The sequence below is a fragment of the Panicum hallii genome, chromosome 7, assembly GCF_002211085.1.
Source record: "Panicum hallii strain FIL2 chromosome 7, PHallii_v3.1, whole genome shotgun sequence".
NCBI classification, from domain to species: domain Eukaryota; kingdom Viridiplantae; phylum Streptophyta; class Magnoliopsida; order Poales; family Poaceae; genus Panicum; species Panicum hallii.
Window position 1 is genome coordinate 32,741,653 of NC_038048.1, and position 10,451 is coordinate 32,752,103.

The 10,451-nt window shown below is 46.9% G+C and overlaps 3 protein-coding genes across 6 annotated transcripts; 2 read left to right on the forward strand and 1 right to left on the reverse strand.

The window, feature by feature from the left end:
* Nucleotides 1-1,365: 1,365 nt before the first annotated feature.
* On the forward strand, nucleotides 1,366-5,897 carry LOC112901267 (probable metal-nicotianamine transporter YSL5). 4 transcript variants are annotated; one of them, XM_025970141.1, is made up of 8 exons: nucleotides 1,366-1,762; nucleotides 1,870-2,042; nucleotides 2,205-2,302; nucleotides 2,699-2,836; nucleotides 3,457-3,646; nucleotides 3,901-4,030; nucleotides 4,251-5,196; nucleotides 5,740-5,897. In XM_025970141.1, exons 1-8 carry the CDS (start codon nucleotides 1,405-1,407, stop codon nucleotides 5,759-5,761), a joined length of 2,055 nt encoding a protein of 684 aa, XP_025825926.1. In that variant the 5' UTR covers nucleotides 1,366-1,404; the 3' UTR covers nucleotides 5,762-5,897. The 4 variants fall into 4 exon arrangements, with proteins under 4 accessions (XP_025825926.1, XP_025825927.1, XP_025825928.1 ...); XM_025970142.1 differs by having other exon boundaries at nucleotides 1,367-1,762; nucleotides 4,260-5,196; nucleotides 5,740-5,894; XM_025970143.1 differs by lacking the exon at nucleotides 5,740-5,897 and having other exon boundaries at nucleotides 1,367-1,762; nucleotides 4,251-5,455.
* Nucleotides 5,898-6,420: 523 nt separating this feature from the next.
* Nucleotides 6,421-8,027, forward strand: LOC112901270 (11-beta-hydroxysteroid dehydrogenase 1B-like). Its single transcript, XM_025970146.1, has 5 exons — nucleotides 6,421-6,556; nucleotides 6,690-6,775; nucleotides 6,906-7,037; nucleotides 7,153-7,317; nucleotides 7,415-8,027. The coding sequence occupies exons 1-5, from the start codon at nucleotides 6,469-6,471 to the stop codon at nucleotides 7,712-7,714; spliced, it is 771 nt and encodes a 256-aa protein (XP_025825931.1). The 5' UTR covers nucleotides 6,421-6,468; the 3' UTR covers nucleotides 7,715-8,027.
* Nucleotides 8,028-8,346: 319 nt separating this feature from the next.
* On the reverse strand, nucleotides 8,347-10,240 carry LOC112900985. Its single transcript, XM_025969785.1, has 2 exons — nucleotides 8,837-10,240; nucleotides 8,347-8,737 (listed from the first exon to the last, which is right to left on the reverse strand). Exons 1-2 carry the CDS (start codon nucleotides 10,094-10,096, stop codon nucleotides 8,546-8,548), a joined length of 1,452 nt encoding a protein of 483 aa, XP_025825570.1. The 5' UTR covers nucleotides 10,097-10,240; the 3' UTR covers nucleotides 8,347-8,545.
* Between the last annotated feature and the right edge of the window lie 211 nt (nucleotides 10,241-10,451).

A 10,451-nucleotide genomic window follows, 5' to 3' on the forward strand; every position in this document is an offset into this window, starting at 1 on the left:
TGGTATTGCTATAGAATTGAGCATGAATCTTCTTTGAGAAACTTGTAGAGTACAACATCCGATGCTAGTTGATGTTGTCGAGTAATCTCCGAGTTATCCTAGTTGAGAAATCCGTAATCTCTGTTGCTAGTTGATCTTGAGTGACCTTCAAGTGATTGTAACGTTATCCAAGCATCCACCTACCACCATGCTTCGTGAGTGGATCATCATCGCCATATACAGTTGAAGCAAAAGCACCCAAGTTCATGTCACGGGTAAGGAATGCATGACTTTATGGCTTGGTCATTGGATCGGCCCTGAACCAATAGCTACTGCCTTCCCATTCCGTTTTTGCACTGCACTCGCTTCAGCATTCCAAGTTGAACCATTAATATTCGTTCCGGAATTCGAATAAAGTAAGTTGCATTTATACCAATAACACGGAGTACATGGAGTTTTAGCTAATAATAATCCTTTGGAATTTTGTAGATTGAATATGTAAGATAGAATGTACGGTTTTGGAATGGAGATTTTTTGAATAGAATGAATGACTGTAACGGATGTTGGCTCAATCCGAAGGAAATTATGCGGACGGATGTAGCCAAGTGGATCAAGGTAGTGGATTGTGAATCCACCATGCGCGGGTTCAATTCCCGTCATTCGCCCATCGCATTATTGCAAATTCCAAAAATACAATTTTTTATACTCCTAGTTACGTATTTACTTACGGTGACGAAGAATAAACTATCACTATACTTTTTACTTTTCCTAGTTCTTTAAATAACAGAACTTGACAAGCATTTCCTATTGATTTGGCCGGCGGGCCTAGACGTTTACTTTGTCTTTCCTTCTCGAGAGTCTAAAACCTCCGGAATTCGCTCTTTTAATCTATCAATGTTGTGAAAGCGTTCCTGTGAAAGAGTTAATGAATTGACATTGATACGAGAATTGAGCATGACTTTCTTTTGAGAAACTCGTAGATTAACATTTGGTGCTAGTTGATGTCGTCGAGTAATCTTCGGGTTATCCTAGCTGAGAAATCCTAGCGAATAATAATCCTAACTCCCAACAAACAACGAATGATAAATGCCGATCATGTAAGCAAACTGTTGTATCGGCATCAACCTCAAACTTACAAAAATTTTGCATTTGGGACTACAAAGCTTGTTTGGATACTGGACTAAAAGTCCTAGGCTTAACGTGACGGCCTGACGGGCGGTGCCAGCGCGCGGAACTCGCTGAGAGAAAGGTCCGAAAGGCCGTCCGGGCCGGCCCATTGGGTTTCAGATGCAGAAGTGAATCGGCCCATGGCGCAACACCGGATAAGCCGTTGACCTTTTGACTATACGAATCCTTTATTCTTCGGCTCGGTCTAGCCGTTGACTACTCGACACGCCATACCGTACCCCTACTCCACGGCCGGCGATGTCGCCGGCGCCACCTCCCCGTGGTCCTCACCCACTCGCCTCCCCGCTCCTCCTGCCAGATGCCGCAAGCCCGGGCCCGGTCGTGCCCCCGTGGCGGGAGCAGCTCACCCTCCGCGGCGTCGCCGTGGCGGCGGTGCTCGGCGCGCTGCTCTGCGTGGTGATCCACCGCCTCAACCTCACCGTCGGGGTCATCCCGGCGCTCAACGTCGCCTCGGGCCTCCTCGCCTTCTTCCTCGCGGCGGCGTGGCGGGCCGCCGCCGGGTGGCTAGGGTTTGGCCGCGGGCCGCCCTTCACGAGGCAGGAGAACACCGTCATCCAGACGTGCGCCATAGCGTGCGCTGGCCTCGCCTTTAGCGGTAGGTGAATTATTTTCAGGTTGTTAAATTCGAGATGTGTTGTTTCCGTTCTAGCACTTTCTTGCTGTGAATTTATTGTGCAACGAGAGAACCTGTATCCTTTGTAGGGTGCTCGGTCTCCTACATTTTAGCGATGGACAGGAAGACGTATGAGCTCGTGGGACCGGACTATCCGGGTAATCGACCGGAAGATGTTAGAGATCCTTCACTTGGTTGGATCATCACTTTCCTGTTCCTCATTGCTCTCCTCGGGCCATTTAGTATTGTCTTGCTGCGAAAGGTACCCTTTTCTTGTTGGGAAATCTTGCAACATGACAGACATTTGAGTTGGGTTCACGGCGCATATGTTTATAAAATTAAATAGCTCAAGACGGCCATCAGTATTTGGTTGCTTAGTTGCTGTGTTTCTGTTTAAAAACAATTTCTGAGCTTCTCATTGCAGGTAATGGTGATTGATTACAAGCTAACATTCCCTGGTGGGACAGCTACAGCTTTGATGATCAATAGCTTGCATGGGAAAGCAGAAGGTGATGTTGCAGGGTAAGGCAACAGGTAACTTGTTCTTGTAGAGAACCAACCATAACTCCATAAGAATATGTATCTTGATGAATTAAAGTGTGGTTGCATATTGTCCGTGCTAATGATTTTTTAGAAGTATGGTGACAACTCATAATGCATGAAAATACCTGTTATCTAAACTGGACCTTAGAAGTCAGGAAATGGATGATTGTATCAAATAATTCTTCTCTGCACACTTGTTAAGCAACCTCTGTGCTTGGCACATTTGCACTCTGGCATCAGTAGCTAAAGAACTGGTGTGCAGATGGTGCTGTTAATTTGTAATAAATGTTGCCTTGTTTGCGTGTACTGTAGCCAGTTTTAATTCTAAAGTCACGTTTCCTATTCACATGGTCATGCTATTCTATTATTTTGCAGGAAAAAAGTACATTGTCTTGTAAAGTACATGAGCATTAGTTTTGTCTGGGGCTTCTTTAAGTGGTTCTTTAGTGGTGCAGGTGACTCTTGTGGTTTTGACAATTTCCCAACATTTGGGCTTGAAGCTTTCAAGAACACGTAAATTCTCTTACTCTTTAGTCCTAACCCCACCCCTCTCTATCTTTCTCTCTCATTTTCATTACATAGTTATCAGATGTCCACATCAATTTACTGGTCAATTTATGTTGTTCCTATATCTTTATTATGGATAGATGTTTTATTCAGCCTTTTTTTTTATCTAAGTCAACTTTGTGATTTAGTCATTAGACTGCTCCTGTACCTATATTTTCTCAAAAAGTTTTATGCTCATCAGGGAACATTTACGATTGTTTATTCTTTTGGGGGTTTTCTTTCCAACGAGATCCTTGATTCATTGACTCACCACAATAGATATGCTGATCTTTCAAAAAACAATATAGATATGCTCAAGTTCAGTTATTATTCTGACAATGACAATTCAAAAGAAAAAAAATCCTATAGTATCTTCAGTTCTGCATTGCTTGATCTTTCAATCTAATCTGCCACTGTTGAAAAAGAAAGCGAATGAAGTTGTTTTGCTAATGACTATTGTGCCACATGTTATATTAGCAATGTGCATTCATTTACCTTTCCAAGCTTGGAAATAAAGTCTTGTTATATGTGTTAGGAATACAAGAAAAATTCATTTCTTCTGAACTTTCCCTTTTGTATTCTGGCAGGTTTTATTTTAACTTCAGTCCTAGTTATGTTGGTTTTGGTCTTATTTCCCCCCATATTGTGAACTGCTCTGTTTTCCTTGGGTCAGTCATATCTTGGGGTTTTCTTTGGCCATTTATCAGTGCACAAGCTGGACATTGGTACCCAGACAACCTTAGTAACAGTGACTTCAGAGGCCTGTATGGGTATAAGGTATATTCCTATTTTCTTTGTATTCAATCAGTTATTTTCCTCTTCCTTTGCAATCAAGCTAACTGAATCTTCTGCTATATGTTAAATTGAACCTTTGTTTTTATGAGATTCGGTCAGCAAACTGCCATTCTCTTTTAGTAGTCAGTATGATTAATGTGAATGGGTCGCTGCCTGGACAGTGATTTTTTAACCTGCAATGTTGTTTAATGATCTTGCGTCATGCTTGATTTCCTCATATGATTATATACCTGCAGGTTTTCATAGCCATTTCTATCATACTTGGAGATGGCCTCTACAACTTGGTCAAGATATTTGTCATCATTGCTTGGGAATTCTGCAATGTGCAATCAAAACAACAGAATCTTCCTGTTCAAGCTCTGGAAGGTAACTTGTTACATCTTAGTTGTCACGTGTCATACAATGTGTTCACCACATGTTGTGAAATGAGTTTCTGTCTTGAGAGTATTACTTGTACAACATTGGGTCATTTCCTATTCCATTTTACAAAAAGCTTACCTCTTCTTCTCGTGTTGTGCATTTGTGTTTTATTTCTTTCAGCATACCATCTTCCCAGACTATTTCTCCAATGTTTGTCTCATGGTAGTTTTTGCAGATGATGGGAGCTCTGAACAATTACTGGATGAGAAACTACAAACGGAGGTATTCCTCAAAGATAGTATATCTCCTTGGTTTGCTGCGTCTGGTTACATTGCACTGGCAGCAATATCCACTGCCACTGTGCCCGCAATATTTCCCCAGCTCAAGTGGTACCTTGTCCTCTTGTGCTACTTCCTTGGTCCTGCCGTTGCCTTCTGCAACTCCTACGGCATGGGCCTCACCAACCTGAACCTCGCCCCCACCTACGGCAAGATCGCGCTCTTTGCATTCGCCTCACTTGTCGGTAGCGATGGCGGCGGAGTCATTGCTGGCCTTGCAGCATGTGGCATCATAATGTCCATCGCCTGCTCCACAGCCGATCTAATGCAGGACTTCAAGAGTGGGTACCTAACCCTCTCCTCACCACGGTCAATGTTCGTGGCCCAGCTGATCGGCATTGCGCTCGGGTGTATCATAGCTCCACTCACACTGTGGCTCTTCTGGACGGCCTTTGACATCGGTGACCCTGACAGTGAGTACAAGGCGCCATTCGCCATCATGTTCAGGGAGATGGCCATCCTCGGTATCGAAGGCTTCTCCGCGCTGCCGATGCACTGCCTGGAAATCTGCTGCGCCACCTTCTTCCTCGCCGTGGCCATCAGCCTCCTGAAGGACATGACACCCGCTAAGGTGTCCAGGTTCATCCCCATACCAATTGCAATGGCCGCCCCATTCTATGTCGGAGCCTACTTCGGCGTGGACATGTTCATAGGCACGGTGATCCTGTTCGCCTGGCAAAAGCTGAACCGCGACGAGGCTGATGGTTATGCGGTGGCTATGGCATCCGGGCTGATCTGCGGGGATGGGATCTGGAGCATCCCTTCCGCTGTTCTCTCCATCCTGGGAATTGACCCACCAATCTGCATGTCCTTCAAGCCTTCCTCTGCTTCCAGGTGAGAAGATGGATGGAAGTTATTATATTCTTGGCCACGTGGTTGTATCATTGGTGAAATCTTGTAGATTGTAAATACACACAAAGTAGATTTTGCTGTACATTACCCATTCATAGTTTGTACAAAATGGTGTGAAAATGATGGGCCACGAGAGCCACTGTTCCTGATGAATTGTATGAAACAAAATGCTGTTTCATGTCAATTGTCAATACATACATTGCCTCTCCACTCGTTGAAATTTGAAATACTTAATCTTTTACTTGTGTTAGTATTCAACAGCCTCCTTGTACATTTTGCATTTATTACAGATATATTATAAGCTATTTTAAAGTTTTGAACTGAAATTCGATTCCAGATTAATACATGTGTACTGTTGTTAATACGGCAAATACCTGGAATGGTATTACTCATGTGTACTTGTATGGAGTATGGTATGGACAGCATTTTTTTAAAAAATTGAGTCGGCTGTGCTGCCGAATGCACGAGAGAGCAGAGGCCACCTGCCCTTCTGTGAAGCTCACACGTAGCGCTCTGCTCCTTCATGACTCCATTCCACGTGCCCTGAAGCCTGTGACGTGTCGCGCTGGGAGGACACACTGCAGGCCTATGCAGTATCCCTCCCGTCTCTCCTGGCCTGCAGCGCAAGACAGAACAGTGCAGAGGCGATCACCGCCGGCGGCGACGGCAGCAGGAGAAGTTCGGCAGCCATGGAGATGCTGAGCATGCTGAAGGTTGGGTACACCATCCTGCGCAGCGAGACGCCAGCGACGGACCTCATCAACTCCTTCATGGACTGGGCGGCGCGCCGATCGCTCCTCCTCCTAGCGATCTTCCTCCCGCCTTACTACGTCTACAAGCTCACCACGTCGGCATTCGCCGTCGTCGCGCCGGAGGATGTCGCCGGGAAGGTCGTGCTCATCACCGGCGCCTCTTCCGGCATCGGCGAGGTATGTTCTTCTGGCCAGTCTTCTTTTATAGTTTACACCGATGTTCCATGGAGCTGTATGCTAACACATGTATGCATGTTCCTGCTTAAGGCCGGTGATTTTGATTTTATAGAGCAGAATTTCAATTGCAATAGTTGGGTGTAACTGTTTTAGATGGTAACTCATGGTAAAATTGTGTAGAGAGCTGTTTCATTGAACTCAAGATAAAAATCTTTACTGAAGTGTATATATTTTTTACGTCGCCTCTGTGTCCAGCAAATAGCTTATCAGTACGCAAAGAAGGGAGCGAGGCTGGCTCTAGTGGCGAGGAGGGAGGCAAGCCTGCATGATGTCGCTGCGAAGGCGAAGGATGCCGGCTCGCCAGACGTCCTGGTTGTTGCAGGGGACGTTGCAAATCCAGAGGATTGCAAGAGGTTTGTGCAGGCCACAGTTGAACATTTCGGCCAATGTAAATGACCATTAGCTATCTTTTGTACTATTAGTATAAAAAATTTAAAATTTCATATCGTGTTTGAATGATGATTAATTTGGCCTGGTCCCTTGTAGTGGATCATCTCGTGAACAATGCTGGTGTAGCGAGTGTCTGCTGGTTCGAGGAAGTGCCAGATGTTGCTGATTTCAAACAAGTTCTGGTACGGTTTAGCAGCGGATGCCATGCAATGTTCTCTTATTTCTCTCAAACTCAAATGTTCGACTCATTGAGAATATTTCCAAACTGCCTCTGCAAATGAATGTCCTAGATGTCTGATTTATATGTTGCAGGCCGTAAATTTCTGGGGCACAGTTCATCCAACTCACTGCGCTCTTCCTCATCTGAAGAAGAGCGGCGGGAAGATCTTCGTCAACTCCTCAGCTGCGGCGGTGTTGGCAATGCCAAGAATGAGCTTCTACAACGTACATTTCTCGAAATCAAACTGAACAGCCCTTCTTTTAATTTGTATAGCCATTCATGCAGGTCACACAAATTACCAACATTCAAATATACTAATATACTGAAAAATCATTGCAGGCCAGCAAGGCTGCTGTACTGAACTTCTTCGAGACCCTGCGGATGGAGCTCCGCGACGAGGTCGGCATCACGATCGCGACTCCCGGGTGGATCGAGTCGGAGATGACCAAGGGGAAGCACCTGTCGAAGCAAGGAACAGTGGAGGTCGATCAGGACATGAGAGACGTGAGTACACCACACCCCCGACGTTCCCGAACCGATCGACCTCGTGATGTGCATGCGCCTGCATCGATGAATGAACTTGGATTCTTGAATTGTTCAGTCTCAGGTCGGCTTGTTCCCGGTGGTGCGCGCCGAGCGGTGCGCGGAGGCCATCGTCGACGCCGTCTGCCGCGGCCGGCGCCACCTCACGGTGCCGCTGTGGTACCGGGCGCTGTTCCTCTGGCGGATGCTCGCGCCGGAGGTCGGGGACTTCAGCCAGCGGGTGTTCTACCGCCGGGCCGCCGGAGGCGGCCACGGTGAGCACCAGCAGGCCAAGGCCAGGAGGTTCCTGGAGGCCACCGGCGCCAATGGGGTGCTCCAGCCGGCGTCGCTGCAGAGCTCCGAAATCAAACGGGACTAGATCAAGACGACGCTGCACGCGGCTGATCTGGAAGAGGGAGAGTGGTTTCCTCGGTGTGTTGGGTGCATTCGAATAACTTTAGAGCGAAATTGAGTTTGAAAATCCGATCGACCAGTGATCGGACGGCTGTCACGTTCGTGCCGTGATAGTATCAAAGTATATTTGTGCCTTTAGATTTTGTACCTTGTGCCGAGTGGACACACTACAACTTAGTCAATCAAGCTTTACTATAAAGGAAAACTTTTAGCTTTGTTACAAGTTCTTTTCTAGCGCCTCTCAACTATCATCGTTTGGGCATCAATGAGAAGCAGTGCCGGTTGAGCAGGAATCATTGCGTCTGATGCCTTGACAATCACATATACTGCTATTGATCTAGCACGGTATCAAGATGACAGGACTGACATGATTACCGGTTGAGCAGGAATCATTGCGTCATTTGGAGATCTGACAAACCAGGAGGCTTGAAATTTGTTTTCCCCAAAAAACAGCCAGGACCAGGAGAGGCTTGATATTAACAGAAAGAAGTGCATATAAGTATCTCTGTTTTGCTAATATAAACCGGCAAGGCGGAATGCACAGACAGCTCTGTGCTATTCCATATTTATTCAGAAACGATAAACAAAATACAGATGGGCACAAGAAGTTTTTATAATGCTTAAGCTTTTTAGCTGCTTTACTCACAGCTTGAGAAGCAACAATGTTAACATTCCATCCCAAAATCAACACAGAAGGAAACACAACTAGATGTACCTGCGTAGACTTGTCTGGTGTGCCGCTCTCGTCCAGCCTTCGAATAGTGTTTGTATATGTTTTTCGGGGTTTGCGAATTCATCAGCCTTCGAATAGCTCTTGCAACATCTCTTGCAGGTACGAGGGACTGAATTTCAGAGGGGCATTTCCATAGTCAACCGCTAATAGGTACCTGGTGTAAACTGGAATGACTTCATCTATGATAGCTCTGCGCAGCCTATTCCTCAGCTTAGGATCGGGGACCTTCCACAGCTTCTGGGTAGTGTTCATCTTCTGAAATTCAGACTCGAACTTAGGCAGGGGGGAGTAGTTTTTCCCCAAGCAACTAGGTGTAGGATTGATCAAGCATGACAACACCGGTGCCCATGATACCTGTATATACATCTTTATATAGTCCTCGGCTTTGCCGGCGAGGTCTACCTTGTAGGACTTGGGGAAATAGGGAGTGTCGTGGAGTTGATCCGCTATGAAAGATGAGTTGTTGAGCAAGAATAAGAACCTGAGGCCCTGATCTGGGGATGCTTCTGACTTGTTGGCAAGCTTTTCTTCTAGAAAAGATATCATCTCCATTGCCAGGCTTGTCAGAGGTTGTACGGCTCCAAACCGAGGAACATACTTACCGAGGCTATCAGCTTCCAATACAACTGGCGTCAGTAACCAGTAATTATGCTGCAGGAACGTTACATACATCATAACGGACCTGGTGGCCTTGTCAATGTCCGATGATCCTTGTGGAGTTTGAGTACCTGATGAGCCTTGGCCTTCCTCCGGTGATTCCAGGAGTCGAGTCCTAATCTCCTCCAGTGTGCTCCATATGGCCTCGCCCACCTTGTCCTCCTTTGCTGATAGGACGTCGACTATCTCGCCATGTATCCTTGCAACTTCTGCATAGGATGATGAATCGAATGGCAACCGGATCCAAAACAAGGCCTTGGACAGAGGCTCACGTACATGGAGCAGGGTGAGGAGCTTGTCGTATGGTGCCGGCATCGGCACCCCATCGGCAACAAAAACGTCACAAGTAAGATTTGGAGCAACAATGAAGTCAACAAAAGTAAGCATCTTCAACATGGCTTGCTGGGTAAAGCTTGCAAGCTGCAATTGTTCTTCCGCCATATTTTGTTCCTCGTCACTCTCCGTAGCAGGCTCATCTTTCTCCGCGGAGCCGTGGCCGGGAAGGAACCACAACACAAGGCAGAAGGTATGCCTGATTTCGTTGAGAGCCGGGATCCAGCTGGACGCATCAAGAGCATGCTCGAGTTCCCCTGCAGGTCCACCATCAGCGACGTGGATAACCCACGCGACGCCCAGCTCCCGGAACCATCTCTCGAGGACACTCAGCTCGGCTCCTTCGATGCTGAATTTCGCCGACGACGGCGCACTGAAGAATTCCTTGGCAAGGATTTTAATACGCTTCATGTTCTTATGGCTCGCCGTCTCTTTTGGGGACGGAACAAACTCAAGATCCTCCATCTCCATTTCTTGGATCTGCCTGGCCGCCTCCATAATAGAGATCCAGGACTGCTGAGAGCTGGTGGGAGTGTAGCCAGTTGAGCCCGTACCTGAAGTGGTGCTGCTGCTGGTACCAAGCCCACAAGGCACGCGGCGGCCATCCCTGCCTATCGCCTCCATGCTTTACTGGCGATCTGCGGAGAGCAATCTCCAGATCGAGGCGGAGCCGATGTCCTTGACTTGATTCACGAGTCGCGCTTAGGAAAAGCTGAAGAGAGGGGACGGAACACGCGTCTTAAAATATGATTCCCGCTCGCTGGCAATGGCATCGTTCTCGCCTGCTGACGCCTTGCCGCTGGAGAAGGGAAGGAGAAAGGATCGTACCTGCCTCTTTAAAATTGCTTGTGGGTGTGCTTTATGGCAAGCTTTCTCTGGTGCTTTAGTAGAGACGTTTTTGGGTGGACTGTTGTCCCTACTAGTGTCTCGAGTTTCCATGAAGAAATCTTACAACAGACTGACAACGGCAGCGAGTTGC